At 42.7% G+C, this 21,356-nt stretch overlaps 1 protein-coding gene across 1 annotated transcript; it reads right to left on the reverse strand.

Moving 5' to 3' along the window:
- Nucleotides 1-1,142: 1,142 nt before the first annotated feature.
- Nucleotides 1,143-21,170, reverse strand: slc25a47a (solute carrier family 25 member 47a). Its single transcript, XM_079996681.1, has 7 exons — nt 21,035-21,170; nt 19,889-19,932; nt 19,708-19,779; nt 6,925-7,104; nt 6,024-6,288; nt 3,842-4,158; nt 1,143-2,888 (listed from the first exon to the last, which is right to left on the reverse strand). The coding sequence occupies exons 1-7, from the start codon at nt 21,069-21,071 to the stop codon at nt 2,778-2,780; spliced, it is 1,026 nt and encodes a 341-aa protein (XP_079852807.1). The 5' UTR covers nt 21,072-21,170; the 3' UTR covers nt 1,143-2,777.
- Between the last annotated feature and the right edge of the window lie 186 nt (nt 21,171-21,356).

The following is a 21,356-nucleotide window of genomic DNA, read 5'->3' on the forward strand; positions in this document are numbered from 1 at the left end:
GCAATAAAGGTAAATCAAATATTAAATAAGGAAATTCACTTACAGGGCACACACAACATGACTGAGGTATAAGTATAGCCTCTCTTCTTTAAAGATAAAGTGGTTGCACCTGAGAGGGGCAGTTACTTTCCAGGCAGGAGTCCTTGTGCCCAGGTGCCCCAGGTGCGATCATGTGACTTCTAGATGGGAACCTCTTGACATTGGTGTTTAAGTGTGTACTCACCGTGATTTGTCTGGTATATTCGAAACATTTTTGCAGTTTTTTGCTTTTCCGTTGCTCTATTTACTTGCAGTCTGTAATTTGTGCAGTTACAGAGGCGCTAATAAAAAGTGTAGCCTGGGGACCCATGATCGCATTTATCCAGACATTTTCAAAATATCTTCGGGCATATTAAGTGTAAGTACTATGTTGTTTATGACCATGTGGCAAATCGCTGTGGTCTGGACAGGAGCCAGAACCAAGTTTTGTGGTCTGGTCACCATCAGCTGACACCCTCTAGCACAAAGGAAATGAATTACTTATCCACTACATCCATTATAATATGGAACACAACTAATAGTCAAACACTGGTCTATTGTAAAGTAGATGTCATCAATTTAAAAATATATTACTTAAATACTAATACTACACTACTACCAGCAATATGTTTTTATTTTTAAATATTGCCTCATTGCACCAGAATATCGTAAATATAATTATTCCCTGAATACAAAGTAATGGAGTAAATCAAGGTTTTGTAAATAAAGGTTTCCTCTATTTTTAACACAATCATTACTTATATCATAGAAAACACAATTGCGCCACGTGTATTTTTTTGTCTGTAAAATAGGATTGACTGGTTTGTTTTGTGTTTTGTGTTTTAAGATGAAAGAGCCTACATTCATGTTAACCTTGGGTGGGATAAGAAGGACCCCAAAAACAAATTTATAATTCAGAAGGCACCTTGAAAAAATATGAAAAATCTTAGAATGAGTGCAGACGGATTCATTATGCTTTATTTATATTTTTTAAGATGTTGTGATGAAACGGCTCTGCTCTTTCATGGCAGGGGTTCCCAAACTAGAGCCCGTGGCCCCTTTGGGTCCACGGAGGAATTGTAGGGGGTCCCATGAAAAAGTGTGGGAACCCCGGTTTTATGGCATATGACCGGATTTATACACTACAATATCAAAATACAGGAACATCATGATGTTTCTCAGGTGATTGAGAAACAAAATAATAATTGTAGCTAATTGTAATGTTTGCAATACCTTACTCATCCTCTACAGGATGAGTGGACCATTTTTCACCATAGAAAATGTTTTGCAGATATAACACAAATATGTTTTTAAAAGTCTTAATACAGAACCTTTTCACAGTCAGTCTGTTTACATGAAACACATAAATCAGAATAGGCTGAATAATCACAGAAATAAAACAGGATGATATTTCAAATAAGGTGTTCACGTGTGTTTCCATTCCTTAAACCAACCATGTTTAGACGACTCATTCATTTGTCTAAATGTTCAACAGAAGTTAATTCACAGAATTTCCTTATTTGAAATAAGATCAAAATGTTGCACTGTTGGCCTCGTCAATTTATATTGAAGATATAGAATGAAGTTTCGCAAAATTGGGGCCGTCCCGTAGCGAAATGCCTTTAACAAAGTGGAGCCGAACCAGCTCCCTGCAGCAGAATACCTTGAAGCAAAGTGGAATGTGACTGGCTCAAAACACCGAAAAATGTGATTTTCCAAAAGCAGCATCCCGTAATGTGGCACAAATGTGTTTCCCAGGATTCTTGGCATTGGCAATTACATGGCAGAAGAAAAGCCATGTCCGCCCAAATCTGGCTCCAAGTCACATAAGAGGAACTTGGGACGTTCCAAACTAAGTACTACGTTTTAAGATGCTGCTTCATCAACAGAGTCAAGAATAACAATGCTGCTCAGTTGTATTTCTTTATAAGATTGTTATTATTGCATATTGATTACAGGTTACAAATGCAGGGTTGTTGGACATATCACCTCCCAATAAACCTGTTTCAAAGAACCAAGAATACATCATTTCAAATCAATATGTCATTTCAATTAAATACGTTTATGACACATTAGTATTAGTGGGTGGCTCAGAAGGCTCTGTCCTTTAGCATCAATCTGTATCAGGGTCATACCTGAGAATTTGTCAACATTCATTTGGTTTCCTGCATTACTGCATAAGCTTAACATGGATAAGGAAAACTTATTAAAAAAAAAATATATATATAAAATATTTACCATGAGAGAGTGGTAGAGATGAACCACAATTCCCTATTAGTAACAGCTGCATCTCCATGAACAGATATTGGAAACGAGGTAAGAAAAATAGGTAACAGATGAGAAAATAACAGCACACCACATTTCGCTGCTGTTGTTGCAAATTTGAAATGTGACACATTTCAAAGTGGCGAAACATAATACACCCTACATTAGTACCGATGTCGCCTTCTGAAACGTGTTGAATGGAAATTATTAAGGCGATGCGCCGCACCGCTCCAGTTGCAGTACCACACTTGCAGCTAGGGGCACTGTAACACGCAACGACAGGAAACTGTCTCACAAATTGCCTATATATTTTAACCCCATATCTTGTGTTTTTCATTTATCCCGTGTATTTAAAAACTATCTTTTCCGTTCATCATAGCAGCTTTCATTTGCACACATTTATTTTTTTGTTACTCCCCGTTTCTCTCCCGAGAGCGATTCGGCCTTTCCTCAGATGATTTAGTTTCCTCTGAAGGTGACACATTGCTCAACAGTCATTCATTTGTGATTTTTGTGGTTGCCATTCTACGAACCCGAACAGAAGTGTTCCCTACGAGCCCCTGGCGGTCTTCAGGGCTGTCAAACGATGGTTCGGTATTCCAATGCTATTCGAATTGTTGAAAAAAAAGAAAAAGATGTTAGAATCTGAAGATTAACATTCAGGGAAAAAAATGCAGCAGAAATTAATAATTTTTTTGAAAAATGTTGGCCGCATACGTCCTCATACATCCTGTATTGTGTGCGCAAATAAATGAGCTTTGTCTGTGCGCCGCTCCGTGCATGGCAAGCATGAATTGCCAAATTATGTCACGTTTTTTCTTTTTCGAAACGCCATAAAATGCAGCGTACAAACTGTCGGGACGCTGCTTTTTACACTGCTTAATTACCGCCGGCCCTCTAGTGAGGTACATTAAAACGCTGCTTTTTACACGGCGTGAATTGGGGAGAACCCAGTGGCGTCGTGAGATTTCCATCATCACTATTGCTAAAGCAGGCACGAATGACCGCTTTCATCGCCAGGATTACCAGCTGACTGCCAAATGCCAATTACAGATAGATTGACCCGTTGTGTCTGCAAAGATATGCGGCCGATTAACCTCTCGCTGGGGTCTGGATTTAAAGATTTCATCTGCGAGCTTCAGCTGAGGTACGTGGTCCCAAGCTGCCCGACCATCACCGACAGAGTTTAAATGTCCTCTAGTACAGAGGTTCCCAATCACCAGGCCGCCGCAGCAGCAGGAAACTGAGTAAATTGGATATATCTAGAACAAAAAGTCCATTTTTATAGGCTTTGTTTGGAGAAAAGATCGCCCTGATCGGAGCTGCAGACCTGTTCCGCATTGGAACAGTGTTTAATGGCCCCCCCTGCCCCCACAGACACACCCACACACCCACACCCTTTAAAATTGTAATATACATTCAAATATATTCAAATGTATGTGTTTTTTCAGAAGGAATATTCGCACGTGATCTTTGTTGACAGCCCTCGTGGTGGTCAGGTGTATTACATCCACAGAAACACGGGCATGCCGGTCTACTATTGACAACGCGTACTTACACAAGGGAGGTTTCGGTCCAAAGATGGGTCGACGGCGTCGGGCTTGGCGCGGAGGTGGCCGACGAGCAGCTCGTAGGTGACGAACACCACCATGTTGACGGGGAAGGCACGGAGGCAGTTGATGCCCAGGCTCCTGAAGAAGATGCCGGCGCCCTCCAGCCGTAACGTTTCGGCCACGCAGTGGAAGAAGCCGCGGTAGCGCCGCGTCTCCCTGGCTCCGTCCATCTGCAGCCGGGCCTTGATCACGTCCATTGGCGTCCCCACCGTCCAGCCCGCCATGCCTGCCACACCACCCGCCAGCATCACCCCGTTCCACTCTGACAATTCAAAGTTAACAGAGAAATAAATACAGAAATACAGCATTGTGTGAGTGCAATCAGCATTGCTTTTATTTTTATTTTATTTTTATTTTTTTTTCCAAAGTGAAACACAGTAGCGTCACTCTAGAATCAGAATAAGTTAAGTACATTTTGAGGTCATGGTGAGAACTGGAGCATTTCTCTACAGAAGAAATGCCGGAAAATAAATTTCAATAAAAAATGTACAGTACAGAAATTGCCTTATATATAGAAATATACAGAATATATAGTGCTTTTTTATGCAGAGGACAAATGGTTGGTAAAGGTATGAAAGGTATAAATGATCACTGTGTACAGTCTAACAGGTTAATACTATGGCTGCAATTCCATCATGATCCAATGGAGGGCGCTACTACATTTGACATGCACTTATTTGTTTCCTGTTGCGATTAGAAGAGACCGAGCTGGAAAACTGCCATAATGTTTAAACAAGGTTTAACGTCTTTTATTTCTCTTAAGGAGATTCTGTTTGCACCACGGTGTCTTTATTCGTGCTCAAAATCCGTGTGAAACTGAGGTGAGTTATCCTACGATTAGCACAACAACTAAGGCTGGGAAAATAATTGAATTGGGATGTTTTTAAGACCAGTATTGCGATTGGGATTAAGTATGCAATTTTTTTTAAGTTCCTTATCTTCTGTTTTATTCACAAAACACAAGCAATAAATCATTCTATAGTATGACCAATACAACATTGGCTACAGTCAACATATAAACTGTTCTTTCCCGTAGGCCAGGCCTATGTGTTATGATGAATTGAGATAAATAAAAAAATCTTTATTCAACTAATTCAATAGTTGAATAAAGATTTTTTTATTTATTATTTTTTATTTCAAAAGAAAAACCTTTATTCAAAGCAGAATATTGAATGATTGATTTGACTTCAGGCCTTGTAATTGTGTGAATTAAAAAATTAACGATCGAAAAATATGCAGCGTTTCAGCAGAAGTGTATTATTTTTTATAAAAATGTTGCGCGCATACATCCACATGTCCTGAGGGACAGCTTCATGCTCATTAAAATAAAAATAGGTAAAAACATTTTTAAAAAAGACGCATTGTTCTGGAAGAGGCTCCGTCAGGACTCAAAAAAATCCTTCAGCCCTAATACCAACTGCGTGTCGCTAATTAGCCTAGCATTGCCCAGCTTTTGAAAGAAGTTATTTAATTTATATTTAAAGAGTCGGAAAAACAATAAACTATTCCGTCTCTGCATTTGGGAAGATGGTAAATCTCAAGCAGCTTGTGTCATCTTCCAAAGAACGCAAACTGATTATACCTAGTTCAATACAAACCTGATGCCAGCTACAGCATTTCTTTGAATATAGTCCTGCTATTTTACATTACTTTAGTATACCCCTTTCCCGCTGCACCAAAAACCCAGTAACACCCGCTAACATCTGGCATTTGTCACCAACGGGAAAGGAAAAACCTGGTTCTCAGTCTCGGGTAAATGGCCTAGCAGCAGACAATGGTTTTAATCAGAGGCACCTCTGAACAGGACACCCGATGTGGTGTTTTTTTGGTGTGAAAACAGTAGTAGTCATGCTTGTGTTTTACATCCTGGAGCACACAGTATATGTGGGTAAATGACAAATGAAAAAAATATTGAGATACATGCATTTATACTTTTTTTTTTTGTAAAAAAAAAAGAAAATTAATAAATAAATAAAGGAAAATGTTGTTTATTCTATTAAGTTGAAAGACCTTCTACACCCCATCACTGTGTGTGTGTGTGTGTGTGTGTGTGTGTGTGTGTGTGTGTGTGTGTGTGTGTGTGTGTGTGTGTGTGTGCGTGCGTACATGCACTGAGTGCTCCCTCACCGGGCCCCGCCTTTCCGCTGCGCGTCATCCACTCGCACATGGTGTTGTAGGTCAGGAAGTAGGTGGCGAAGGAGGGCCCGTCACGCAGCATGAGCGGCAGGGCCCCTCGGTATAGCCCCAGGACTCCCTCCTCCCTCACAATGCTCAGCAGGCAGTGCACCGGGCCGCTGTACCGGGGCCTGGGGGGGCTGGGGCGCCCCCGGGTGGACTCTGTCTGGCACTGCAGCCGCACTTTGACGATGTCTCCCGGAGACATCACTGATATCTGCCCAAACAAAGATAGACACGATGATTATCGATTGAGAATATCATGTTATACCATGGCGAGTTGCCATACGGAATTATTATTATTTATTTTTTTTTCTCCATAGTTATTAGTTATATATATTTTTTTGTATTCATATTGTTGATTTTGTTGTTTGATTATTCTTAGCCTTATTTTATTTTTTTTTTTTTTTTTATTGCTTATTTGCTGATTTTTAAGGTTTAATGTATAATACCAATGTTTCCAGTCCTAGTTAGGTTTATCGATTTTTAATTTAATTTTATTCTATTACCTTAGTATTATTAGTTATTATTGCCTACTGTTTGGATATGAGTAAATGTAACACCACCATTTCCCTCCAGGGATGAATAAAGTATCTATCAATCGAATGACTAAACAGGTGCGTACGGGAACACTAAATCACAAACGTTCATAAAAAGGTGCGTAATTCCTTAAGGCCTGCATGCCTTATTAATTAAAATGCAGATAATGTTCGTAGTTTGAAGTGCATTTTTATTTGATGGCGTTAACAAGACAATAATAAAAAAAGAAAAAGAAAAATCTCGCTCAATTGACCATAAATGGTTTATTGCCATTTTGATTTTATTCAAAATCAGTTTTAAAGTTGTTAATTACCTGAGCCACGCCTCCCACCATCCCGGACAGGAAGACGTCCAGTTTGGAGTTTGAGCACCCAGGGCCCCCTCGTAGCTGAGCCAGGCACTGCAAGCAGTTCCTGTAGGTGCCAAACACCACTGAGGATGTGATGGAGATGGTGGTGACAGGCAAGGCCATTCCCTTGAAGAACCCACTCGCCTTGAAAAAAGCAGCAGCCACAGGAAGTAACTCAGTGATGAGTGGAGTGCAATGAATAGGCCATACTTCTCCTGCACGCTCGCAGACATTCGCGTGGCTGTTTGCTTTTATACTCGTACGATTGTGTATAACATCACGTGTTCACTAGTGGGCAGTGTCACATTTAAATTTTAGAACTCAAAAATATGGATATGAAAATCAAATCCTGCGCCCTGCCATGACGTTGGACAATTTCACCAATCAGCGTGTTTGGTGCACATGACTGCGTTGTAGAGATTCGGAGGTGTGGGCGTTGGCTCCTCTGCGAGTCTCTGCCGCTTCTCAACTGCGTGTTTGCGTGTCTGTTTTCGTGTGTTTCTCGTCTCCCCGAACTTTTGGCTATCGCTACTTCGGTTTTGGCCCAATGCTGCAACTACCTGAGGCTATTTATTTTGGTTTTTCTGCTGAGAGTGGATCAACTTCCTGCCGTCTTGTCATCTCGCTGCTAGCCCTCCCTGCTAGTTAGCGCCGCTACCACCGCTAGCCCAGATAGGTCCTCACCTGTTGCTGAGATGGTGTTCACCTGTTGCTGAGATGGTGCTCCTCAAATACTCCGCATTGGAACTCATGAACCTCTCCTGTCACTCCACACCAAACTGCCTCGCCGACATTAAATCCATCGGACTACTGCGCCGCCCTCGCCATGTCCACAGGGCTGCTCGCTGTAAGTCTGTTTACTCAGATCGCACTATTCCATCCATAATGTCGAATCGGCGGAGGCAACGTCATCATAACAAATCCCATGTGCACTCTGTCCTGCAGCCACTGGTCTGTGTTGGCAGGCTCGTTCCTCCCAACTCGCCTGCCTCACCTTCCATAGTTAGAAGTGCAACATTTATGCTACAGAATGCGCGATCTCTCAGCAATGAATCACTACTCATTTACGACATCATCATGAAGGGAAAATTGACTTTCTCTGTCTAACAGAAACTTGGCAAGTTCAACAGGACTTTATTACACTCAACAAAGCCGTCCCCCCGGATATGTGTACATACAAAAGCCCTGCTCCATAGGTCATAGTGGTGGGCTGGCTATTATACACCGAGCAGACATCCTGGTCAAAGAACTCTCTGTGCCAAACACCACCTCTTTTGAATGTGTTGCATTCTCTCTCACAGCTCACCTCCAGGTTGTCCTCATCTATCGCCCCCCTAAAGCCTCCACCACCTTTACGTCTGAGCTGTCTGAACTATGTACCTCTATCTGTTCCATTTCCCAATCTACGCTTCTGCTCAGTGACTTCTACATCCACGTGGACTCCACCAGCTGTACGCCATGGATTTCCTGTCACTGTTGGACTGTTTTAATATTACACAGCACGTTCAAGGTCCCACCCACGCAAAAAGGCCACTTGCTCAATCTGGTGTGCAGCACTGGCACCTCTCCCTCCCATGTTCAGTGCCTGGACCTAGCTGTTTCTGACCACGGAGCTGTCCTGTTCACTGTTCCTGTCCCCAGCCCAGGCAATGCGTTAAATGCACCATCACCAGGATGGCCTGGTTGCCCATTACAACTCTGCCCTCTCCCTCAGCCTCAGTTCTCTTGCCCCCCTCAAAACCCAGACTGTCTCCTTCACTCGCCCTGCCCCCTGGTACACCTCTGCACTCCACCCCATGAAGGCCAGCGACCGTCAGCTGGACAGGCTCTACAGAAGATATTGCCTCACTGTCTACCTTGAGGCCTTTAAACAGTATGTGACATCTGACAACCCCAACCATACCGCCCGATCTCCAACCTTCCGTTCCTAAATCCTGGAATGAGCAGTTGCCACCCAAATCTAACAGCACATTTCCAACCATGAGCTTCACAAACACCTTCAATCTGGATTCAGAACTCACACGGGGACCGCCCTCATTAAAATCACTAACGACCTCCTCATTGCTGCTGATGCAGGCTACATCAGTATCCTCATCCTCCTTGACCTCCCAGCTGCCTTCGACACAGTCTCTCACACTATCCTCCTCAACCGTCTATCCGGCTACCTTGGCCTCTCCGTCACAGCACTCTCCTGGTTCCAATACTATCTCACCAACAGGAAGCATGGTTGTGGATCCCAAGGCACTGTTCAGAAAGGTTGGAGATCTGCTCCTGGTTGTTGATGGCTGCTCTATTTTCCCATCCCCTGAAGTACACAATCTAGGCGTCATCCTCGATTCAACCCTTTAATTTCACTCACATCAAATCCATAACCAAATCTGCCTTCTTCCACCTCAAGAACATCTCCAGACTCCACCCATCACTCCGAGTCTGCGGCAGAAACACTAATCCACGTCTCCATCAACTCCCGTCTGGACTACTGCATTGGAGTCCTGTCCAGGGTTCCAAGTAAAGTCCTGGACAGGCTCCAGTATGTTCAAAAAACTCTGCTGCTAGAGTTCTCACCCGCACCAAGCCCTGGCAGCACATCACCCCCACCCTCATCCATCTTCACTGGCTCCCTGTCAAAACCTGTATTTCCTACAAAACCCTTCTACTAACCTACAAATCCCTCCACGCCCTTGCCCCACAGTACCTAACAGACCTCCTCCACCCCTACGCCCTTTCCCGGAAGCTGCGGTCCTCGGACACGGGTCTGCTCTCCACCCCCTGCACAAGGCTACGAACCTTTGGGGACAGAGCCTTCAGTGTGGTGGCCCCCACCCTCTGGAACTCTCTCCCCACTGACATTCAAAATGCTCCATCTCTGGCCACCTTCAAAAACCTCCTCAAAACCTACCTGTTTAATGAGGCCTACTGCCCCTGACCCTTTTTGGTTTCCAATTTTTTTTTCCTGTTCTTCATTTATTTCAATTTATCTACCTTGTCTTGTTTCGTTTTCCATTGTAAAGTGTCCTTGGGTTTGTGAAAGGCGCTATTATAAATCCCAGTTATTATTAGATTAGATGCGATTCAACTTTATTGTCACTAGCAGAGTACAGGTACAGAACCAATGAAATGCAGTTGACGTCTAACCAGAAGTGCAAAAGAAGCACTTATATACAAAAGTTCTATTTGAGTACAGTTTTTCTGTGCAGTTATGTAGGCAAAAGACATTATGTACAACAGTGTAATGTTATAAATACAGGTTGTCAGGAGTACAGAGAGTATAAATAAACATTTTATACAAATACTTTATATATACAGTGCTGCTTGAAAGTTTGTGAACCCTCCAGACACGATCACTGTTTTTGTAAACATTAAAATAACCTTATTTACACATATATCCAAATCCCAGTTTGTAAAGCACACCTTCCAAATAATGGACACACACACAAAAATAAATATATTCATTATTTAATTCAACAAAGGTGGTTTATTTCACAAAAACTGAAAATTGAACATGTGGAAAAGTATGTGAACCCTTTTATTAGTAGCTTGTGGCTCCTCCTTTCGCAGCCATTACTTCAACCAAACGTCTTCTGTAACCACTAACCAGTCTCTCACATCTGCTTATGGGAATTTTTGCCCACTCCTCCTTGCAGAACTCAGCCAGTTGAGAGAGGTTGGAGGGACATCTGGTATGTACCAACTTCTTCAGGTCTTGCCACAACATTTCAATTGGATTAAGGTCCGGACTTTGACTGGACCAATCCAGAGTACGAATCCTCTTTCTCTGAAGCCATTCCTTTGTAGTTTTGCTGGAATGGAAGATTTGTTGCATAATCCATTTCGTCCCAGCTTCAACTCCCTGACTGATGGCAGGAGATTCTGGTCAAGAATTTGTTGATATGCCTGAGAATTCATGGTTCCTTGGATAATATGGAGTCGTCCAGGTCCAGAAGCAGAAAAGCAGCCCAAGACCTTCACATTTCCACCACCGTGCGTCAGTGTTGGGAGGAGGTTATTTTCTTCAGTGTTGGCTTTTCTCCAAACACGGTGGTTTTGATTGTGACCAAATAATTCAATTTTGGACTCTACTGTCCAGAGAATGGACTTCCAGAAGGGATCTAGTTTGTCCAAGTGCTCTCTAGCAAAGTTGAAACGGGCAGCTTTGTTCTTTTTTGAGAGCAGAGGCTTCCTTCTAGCAACCCTCCCATGAATGTCATAGCTATTCAATTTTCGTCTGATTGTAGACGCATGGACATTTGTCCCAGATGCTACCAGAGAGGTCTGCAACTCTCTAGAGGTGATGTGTGGGTTGGCCTTTATCTGATTTATTATTCTTCTGGTGCTTCTGGGTGATAGTTTTGATGGGCGTCCACTTCTAGGCAGACTTGCTGTCATGTTGAAGGCCCTCAATTTGTAAACTATTTGTCTTACAGTGGATGGATGGAACTGGAATCTTTTGGAGATGGTCTTATAGCCCTCCCCAGACTGATGGGCTGTCACTACCCTCTTCTTCAGGTCCTCTGATATCTCCTTTGCTCTCGGCATTGTTGATTTGTATGGGACCACAGTGGTTTGGTTGGTTTCCTCTATCTTTTAATTAGTGTAGGCCAAATCCTTTCCCAAGGATGTCTCATTTCATTGGTCTGCTTAAATGATTAAACAAACACCCAAATGTGTTTCAACTGAGTCTGTTACCTGCTTGACTTAACCAATGCAGCCGGGGGTTCACTTACTTTTGCACATACACTAATTCCATGTTTCATGTCGTTTTTGGGCTACTTAAACAAGTCCCACTAAACAAGTACATACAATTGATAAACATATATGACATTTCATACATAAAAACTGGTGATGATAAAATAAGAAAATCATGGTAAAACAACAGAAACATCTAAACTGCTCAAGGGGTTCACATACTTTCAAGCAGCACTGTACATGTAGTATATCTATGTATGTTGTGCAGGTTTTGGTCAGGTTATGGAATATAAAAAAAAGTTTTAAAAAGTGCAGTTTTTTGGTGATAGCAGTGCAAGGGCAATTGATGAAACAGTGCAGTAGTGAGTGTAAACAGTTAAACAGTGCAAAGCAGTAAATGTAAACAGGTAGACATTGCAGAGAGTGAAATGCAACAGATAAGCAGGTAGCCATTTAAAAGTCTAGTGCTAGACCATGCAGTAATGAGTGTAAACAGTTTTAGAGTGCAAGGCAGTAAATGTAAACAGGTGAACATTGCAGAAAGTGAGATGCAGCAGATAAGCAGGTAACCATTTTAGGTCCAGTGCTAGAGGGTTTATTCAACAGTGTTACAGCCTCTGGAAAGAAACTGTACTTGAGCTTGCTGGTGTGGGAGCACAGGCTCCTGTATCAATTGGCAGATGGGAGAAGGGTGAAAAGTCCATGGTTAGGGTGGGTGTCATCCTTGACAATGGATATGGCTTTGTTTAAGCAGCGGTCATGGTTTGTGTTGTGGATGGGGTGAGTTAACAGCCAATAGTCCTCTGGGCAGAGTTCACTACTCTTTGTAGTGCCTTGCAGTCAGCAACGTTGCAGTTACCGTACCAGACAGAGATGCAGTTTGTAAGTATGCTCTCAGTGGTACAGTGGTAGAAGTCAGATAGAATCCTAGGACAAAGCTGTGCTTTCTTAAGGGTCTGTAGGAAGTGAAGGCGCTTGATGCGCCTTCTTCACCAGACTGGAGGAGTTGAGGGACCAAGAGAGATTTTCTGTGATGTGGACCCCAAGGAACTTAAAGCTAGACACGCGCTCAGCACCGCTGATATGGAGCGGGGTGTGTACCCTGCTCCTGGTTCTCCTGAAGTCCACACTGATCTCCTTGGTCTTCTTGGTGTTGAGTTTCAGGTTATTGTTTTTACACCACGTAGTAAGATGTTGAACCTCATCCTATATGCTGTTTCATCCTCATCTCTGATCGGGCCCACCACAGTGGTGTCATCTGCAAACTTGATTATGGCATTGGAGCCATAAACAGGGGTACAGTCGTGAGTGAAGAGAGAGTAGAGCCGAGGGCTCAACACACAACCCTGCGGCACAGTGTTCAGGGTGATAGTGGAGGAGGAGAGACTCCCCAATTTAACAGCCTGGGCTCTGTTAGTAAGGAAGTCCATAATCCAGTTGCAAAGTGAGTTGGTGATGCCAAGCTGGCTGAGCTTGGAGATCAGCTTGGAGGGGATCACAGTGTTGAATGCAGCACTAAAGTCAATAAACAGCATTCTTACATATGTTTTGGGGCTATCCAGGTGGGTGAGTGCTAGATGGAGCACTGTGGAGATAGCATCCTCTGTTGATCGGTTGCGTCGGTAGGCAATTGGTACAAGTCCAGTGAAGGGGGCAGGCAAGCTTTCAGATGTGAGAGGACCAGCCTCTCAAAACATTTTGCAATGATGGGTGCCAGTGCAACAGGGCGAAACCGTTGAGTTCTTTGGCTGTAGAGTGTTATATGGTGAATAATGGTGGCAGATTTGAAACTGTGGGGGACTGTTGATTGGGCTAGTGACATGTTGAAGATGTCAGTGAAGACACCAGCCAACTGCTCTGCGCAGGCTCGCAGCACACGTCCGGGGACTCCATCAGGGCCAGCAGCTTTCCGAGCATTCACCCTGCTCAGCATGTCGCAGACCTCTGAGGTGGAGAATTAGAGTCTGTCCTTGTCTGGTGAAACAGCTGACTTGAAGGCTGCCTCTTTGTTTTCCCAATAAAATCGAGCGTAGAAGTGGTTCAGCACGTCTGGGAGGGAAGTGGAGGAGGGTGGGGGGTTGAGTTGCATGGGGATTGGTAGGTGAGTGTATGTAGGCCTTGCCACATACGGGGTCGGAGGAGTTGAAGTGCTCTTCAATCCTTTGCTTGTAGTTGTGTTTGGCCCTGGATATTCCTTTCCTCAGATTGGATCTGGCAGAGCTGTAGGCCTCCTGGTCTCCCGACCCGAAGGCTGCGTCCCTGGCCTTGAGGAGAAGGCGAACTTCTGTGTTCATCCAGGGTTTCTGGTTAGGGAATAATTTCACTGTTTTATGTGTCGTCACTCCCTCTGCACACTCGTTGAGGTAGTCCAGGACAGATTTGGCTACTGTGCGAATGTTGGTATGAGAGTCCTTGGTGGCATCAGGAAAAAACCCTTTCCAGTCAGTGTGTTGGCGCTGGTCTTGGTGAGTGGGATATGCATCTTCCATCCAGACTTTAAAGGTCTTTGTTGTTGATTTCACACGTTTAATGAGAGGGGAGTATTTTGCCGTGAGAAACAGAGAAATGTGATCGGACTGACCAAGGTGGGGGAGGGGTGTGACTTTGTAAGCAGCAGCAACATTAGTATAACAATGGTCTAGAGTTTTACTGCCTCTTGTGAAGCCAGTAACATTTTGGTGAAATTTAGGGAGAACAGTTCTTGGGTTGCAATGGTTAAAGTCTCCAGTGACAATAAAAGCCCCATCTGGATGTTTAGTCTGAAGTTTATTCATGGCAATGGAAAGTTCCTTCATTGCCGCTTTACTGTTGGCATCAGGTGGAAAATACACAGCAATGGCAACAATGCAGCTGAACTCACGTGGAAAGTAGAAGGGCCTACATCTCACGATTTAATACTCCAGTTCAGCAGAGCAATGGGCATCAAGAGTGACGCAGTCCGTGCACCAAGTTTTGTTTACATAAATGCATAAGCCGCCTCCTCTGCTCAGGAGGTGCTGCTGCCGCAGTTCAGTGCGGGTTTAGTCTTAGCTTAGCATGCACTCCACCTCGCTTACCCTGTCTCTGCCTGCGGTCGCGTCTACGAGCCTTTCTGGTAAGAATTGTCCATCTGGTCGCGGTGATCTGATCAGCTCCGGAGGGAGCTGTTCGAAGTTGAACGGGTGATCCAAAACTAAGTTCTCTTGAAAAGCTGGAGAGACGCCAAGCCGCGCGTTTGCAAGCGCCGCCATCTTGATTGGAACAAATGTTCCATTATTATTATTATTATTATTATTATTATTATTATTATTATGTTGTGAACAATTGGAGATAATGCAAGTTTAGTTCTAAAACACCCCAATCCTCCATGTAATTTGGAAAATGCTGATGACAATGTAAGTAAACTTTTTTTGACTAGTATAATTTCATTGTGTTCAGTAAAGTGACATCAACTTGATGAAAGGGACCCACTCCATTGACACAGACCCTCGGGGTGTCGTCTAGCCATTACAACTTGGCTGCTTCCAACACATCAAGTTGAAAAACTGACTGTTCACTTGCTGCCTAATATATCCCACAGCTTGACAGGTACCATTGGAACAACATGATCAATGTCATTCACTTCACCCATCGGTGTATTTCCTAATGACACCAATGAGGTCTGAAAAACAAAAATTGAATGTATCATTAAATAATTTTATCTTTTCTTTCTCACCAGGAAATGGCTGAGACCGATATCTTCAGTGCCATAGAGGGAACGACAGTGGGGATCTATGTTGTGAAAGACATTACCAGCAGCGAACCCACTGACATCGGAATAGTCCTCAAGGGTGTGGTGGCGCTTCAAAATCTGCCTTTGCGTCTGCAATGTTGTTTGGACTATTTTTATCCCTTGAACATGCAGTACCCTACAAAGCTCCGCTACGCCTTTCGAAGCAATTCAAAAGATCATCATGGAGGCGGATACAGGTTAACTGTCAAGAAAGGCTCAAAGCTTGAAAACTAAGCTACACCAGTGAAGAGAGCTCAATGTTCGTGGCTTTTGGTTTGATTAGGACATATAACTGTTAGCAAACTCCTTTTGATATCTTAGCTCTTCATTCCGGACTGAGTGCTGTTGTGGCATTGTTTTGTTACCACCATTACAGTGATATTGATGTTTTCAACCAAACTGTTAATACTGTTACAGTTCTAGACAAATTTGAATTGTATTATTCCATGTGTTTATATATAGGTACTTCTCACTTAACGACCTACTTGTTTGCCGTTCGGTTGCTGAGTACAAACAATGCCAAATGTGTGTAATATTTCACATATATACATAATACAGGTACTCCTCACTTAACGACTGTGGCAGTTACTCCACCCAAGTGGCGTGCTCAGGGACCTCCGGCACAGAGACAGACGATGGGGGGTTGGTAACACCAGTTTATTGTAGAGATGAGGCTAGGTGGAATTCGCCAGGTTCAGATGGAACATGTCATGACGGGGCTCCACTCTTGACTGAGTGTGTGGACGGGGTTTTTAAACCTGATGCTCACTAGCCCAACCAACGAGCATCAGGTGTGGCAACCTGTTTAGCGACTGTTCGGACTTACGACCAGCTCTGACCAGTCTGTATTGTACGTTGCGTACAATACCGCGACGAACATCTCAGCATGCATCACCCTTTATATACTATATACATCTCATTGCGCATCACCATTCTCAGTCTTGTTCCCGCAGTCTGTCAGTATTCACTACACTATATATACACACTATATATACTATATACACTATATACACTGTATACATCTCATCGCATCACCATTGTCAGTCTCGTTCGCTTAGTCTGTCAGTATTCACTACACCAGCGTTGGAAATGGCCACGCCACCTTACAGTGATCGTGGTCGCGGCGCAGCTATTGGAACGAGATGATCTATGTCATTCACTTCACCTATTGGTGGTTTTAATGTTTAAATGGCCCTTCCAGCTGCCTGCGCGGGTGCTCCGTGTGTCGACAACACACATTTTAGTATTTTTTCTGTTTATCACCTTGTCCTCCGAAAATCATCAGGAAATCCAAGGGTAGAGGCCTCATGATAAACAGCCGCTCGTGTTACCCCGACAACACCAAGACTCTCTCCCACTCCTGCTCGCCAAACCTGGAACAGCTGACCATCCAATGCCGTCCATTCTATCTCCCCCAGGAATTTAGCAAGGTTATCATCACAGCCGTTTATATTCCACCGCAAGCGGACACTGATACAGCACTTTCAGACCTATTTGATGTGTTGTGCGGACTTCAAAATGCACATCCTGACACGGCTGTGGTGGAGTTCTGCCTAATTTCTATCAACACTTCACGTGTGCCACCAGGGGAGATAGAACTTTGGACCACTGTTACACACCGTACAAGAACGGATACAAGACCATCTCGCTCCCTGCTTTTGGGAAATCAGATCACTTTGTGATTTCCCTGGTTCCCGTTTACAAGCTGTGCATTGCGCATGAACCAGTGGTGACGAGGGACGTAAAGCGGTGGTCGGACCGATCAGAGGCGGCGCTTCAGGACTTTCTTACTGACGTAGACTGGGACATGTTCCAATCAAGTTCCAGTGACGTCAGTGACTTTACGGAAGTAGCTGTGAGCCTGATAGCTACGTTAGCGGACAGCATCATTCCCACGGTGAAAGTTCAGATATTCCCAAACCAGAAACCGTGGGTTGATAAGTCCATCTGTGGCGCTCTGAATGCTCACAGCCACATACAACGAAGGTCTTGTATCCGGAAACATGGTCAATTACAAAGTGGCGTCATACAACATTTGGAGGGCAGTAAAAGACATCAAACGGATGTACAGAGACAGTGGAGCTACAGATGGAGCAACAGAACACCAGACGCTTGTTGGGCTGCGAACTATTACTAACTACAAGAGCAGCCCCTCCGCAGCCACGAGTGTGGATGCCTCCCTAGCCAACGAACTGAACTCCTTTTATGTGCGGTTTGAGTCTGGCCACAACACCGCTAGCTTGCCAGCTAATTGGAGTTACATCACTGGGGATGAGCATGAATTCTCAGTGTCTGAGCTTGATGTCAGGAGGGCTATGATGCGTGTGAACACCAGGAAAGCTGCAGGCCAAGATGGCATATATGGACGAAATTTATTCAGAAACAGATCTTGGTGGACTGATAAGGTGAAATCAGTGAAGGTTACAGAGTTCATAGAACGAAACCGGGAAGCCATGCTCAAACCCGATTGGCTCACAGAACTTTTGGCCTCAGGAGGGGGGCTCCACCCATTTAAACAGAGCGTCAGGAACACAATGGATTTAGAGAAGACTGGGCTGTAAAACGATCTAGATAATATTCACAATAAAATCTTGATAACGATGATACATTTATGAGATTTATTTTCGATACAGAGTCCGTTTTACTCTACCTACAAAGACAACACGAACAGCCAATCGCACAGCAGAGAAACAACCACGTGACACGAACAGCCAATCGTACAGACGGTCAGAAATAATCCCCCGGTCCGCTCCAAACGTCCCATCATATAATCACAGAGCGCAGATCCAACAACTTTTGGGACTGTACTCAGATGACAATGATGTGTATAATATAATATATATTTTAGGGCTGGAACATGTTCAAAATTTGAATACTCACAAAATAAACTATTCAAATGATGAAATTGCCATTCAATTGTGTATTTATTTTATAATTAAATAATTGATTATGAATCTAAATTGTCTTATGTAAGCGAATCATTTCACAGGTGATGAGCAATAAAGTTCAATAGAAGTTTATCCAGTTTGTTGCACAGTAAACGAACATTAGAAAAAATCCGGTAACTGTGCAAAGTCCACGTCGGCTGAGACGCACGACGCACCGGCGCGTCTCCCTCTCCTCCAGTGTTTCACTGTGTGTACAAGTGAAAGTGCGTCTTTCACCAGAATTGTCCAGTAATTACAGCTGCAAGCAGCAACGACCGGGTCCTCAACATGCAAATTGGCTAGGAGGAGTATGCGAAAGTACAAAGCATAGAAATTACCAAAAAGTGACTAAAATGGCACCTTTAATTCAATATGGCCGAACTTCCTGTTGGGTTTCGGTGGCGGCAGCAATATATATATATATATATATATATATATATAAATATATATATATATATATATATATATATATATATATATATATATATATATATATATATATATATATATATATATATATATATATATATGTATATATATATAATTATTTATTTTTTTAAAGTCTAGTGACGTTACATATGTGTACCGAATTCCATGCATTTTTGTAGAAAAAAATGTAAATAGGTTTGATTTTTTGAAAATTTGTAGGGGGCGTGGGCAGCCATTTTGCCACACCCATGCACGGGATCCATAAAATATCAAATGGCACACCGGTACAAACGAGTGTGCAAACTTTTGTGAGTTTGAGAATCTTAAGTCCTCCAAGAGGCCGACTCAAAAAGGCAGAAGAACAAGAAGAACAAAAACAGCAATAAACGGAGCAATAACAACAGGATCGTCGCCCACAGAAGGAAACGAAAAGATAAAGATGAAGATAATAGCATACAAATTTGAATGGGATAATTAATTTTCTTAGTTTACATATTTTTATTTTATTTATTCAGTGCTTAAGCCAAAGCCATGAGAAAACACTTAAAACTGTCAATCGAGATATATATATATATACACACAGATAGTGATAATTATCAACATCGATCAATATAAATATATAAAACATACTGTGATAAAATCTTTGGCCATATCGTACAGCCCTGATTTACAGGTACCTTGGAATGACTAGAATGCATAATATGTCAAGTCAAGTCACACATTATTTATAAAGCGCATTTTATACCAGGGCAACACAATGGCCTTTGCAAAGAAATGCAATCAAAAAATATATATAAAAGGTCACTGCGGAATAAATAGATCTCACAGCATACAGAGCACACACACAAATCTTACAACATACAGAACACACACACACACACACGGAAGTCGGTCATGGAATGTAGTGAACAGCAGGGCCTCCTTAACAAGTTGTAGGCAAAGCCTTGTACTTACGCCTTCTTTTGAAAATGTTGCTGTGACACACTGCCATATTCCAGTGAACTGCTTTTGGGTTTGTATCCTGACCTGAGAAAGAAGGAAGTTCACTGTGATATTATTATTATTATCATAAAAATACACAATATTTTGTGTCATTTGGACATGATTTGAAATATAGTTGGTCCTTTGGGATTACCTTAACGGTGTCCAGGGGGTAGCCCACAGACACGCCACATGCCCCTGTGAGGTTTCACACGGAGGAAGAACAAGAGTAAAGGTGACACCCTCCAAACACGCCTAACATTCCCTTCAATCTTTGAATATTAGGACATTCCAAGAGTGAAAAATTTACTTAAAAAAGATCTTTAATCATACAACATCATACATACAGTATATAGCATTTATTAGGCTTGTGGGTCCGCTTGAATTGAGTCAATTTATAAACTGAACAGGATAAAAACTCACAGACAAGTTAATCGAGGACTTTTTTTTTTTTTGGCGATCATACAACAAACTGCATTACATTAATGAGTTACTTTTCGTACTCTTTATTCAATTGTGAAGTACTGCTGGTAAGGAACTGTTAGCACTCTCCTTTATGGTCCTAAACGCAAGGTTTAGGACCATAAATAAATAAAAACTGGTACTTTTCCCCACAGAACATTGGTAAAGGTAAGAACGAGGAATCTCTTTTATTTCTGATATCAATGATCACAGAAAGTGTCGAAATTAGAACTAATATATTCAACTACGTAATTGACAATTGCCTTTTGAAGCCTTTATACACACAGTGTGTGTATATATGCACAGTCAGTGTGTGTGTGTGTGTGTGTATATATATATATTTTTTTTTATATTTTTTGTAAACCTACAGGTGTCTTAAGTCAATGTGGCAATGTCTTGTGGGACATTAACAGGGACTGTCTAGATCAGGTATAAACTACAAAATACCTTCAGAAACGTTGATTGATGCTGAAGATTATGTGGATGCGTAAATTCAGATTTAATTTCAAACATTCAAGATCCAAGAACCTTTCTTTAAAATAGTCACATTTTTGGAAACCTTCAGCCACCTGCTCCGGTCGTGTTAGGACGTTCCAAGAGAGAAAACAGAATGTACATTTATTTTATCTCATGGGCATTTAAAGGGGACTGCTTACACCAAGTGGAAACCAGAAGATAGGAATACAATTTGAAGTTGAATAAAAACACAAGCCTGATGGAAAAACATGACCTTTTTGTTGATTTAACTGTCCCGCTGCAAGCTGCACTGCCTCGGACAGCGGACACTCAGGGATATAAACGCCCGCCCGCACGTAAACAAACAACCTTGTCACGCTACCTGCAATGGAGCCCGCCACGAAGTCCGCGATGTGCATCCTCCTGTTGTTTTTTCAGCCTGGATCAACACCGCTCCATCGTCTTTCTGCAGATTATGAATGGCAGTTGACGCTTAAAGGTGACGTTCGGCGCACGCTGGCAAGCCTTGCACGGGACAAGGCTGCGGACGAGCAATGCGCGACGGCGGGAGGTGCCAAACCTTGACTCCGCCCCCATAAAGCAAAATGATTATATATATATATTTTTTTTATTTTATTTTTTTTCCAAGTGAGCAATACCATAGTAAGATTACAGTCATAATAAATGAAATACAGTCCCTGGGC

The sequence above is a fragment of the Zeus faber genome (genome assembly GCF_960531495.2).
Source record: "Zeus faber genome assembly, chromosome: 2".
NCBI classification, from domain to species: domain Eukaryota; kingdom Metazoa; phylum Chordata; class Actinopteri; order Zeiformes; family Zeidae; genus Zeus; species Zeus faber.

What these genes read in the sequence shown, in the direction of transcription:
- slc25a47a (XM_079996681.1), bottom strand. Translation starts at nt 21,071, where the DNA reads ATGCACATCGCGGACTTCGTGGCGGGCTCCATTGCAG. An exon ending in CGTGGCGGGCTCCATTGCAG is followed by an intron (nt 19,933 to 21,034) that starts GTAGCGTGACAA and finishes GAAACCTCACAG; the next exon opens with GGGCATGTGGCGTGTCTGTG. An exon ending in TGGTGGGAGGCGTGGCTCAG is followed by an intron (nt 6,289 to 6,924) that starts GTAATTAACAAC and finishes TTGTTTGGGCAG; the next exon opens with ATATCAGTGATGTCTCCGGG.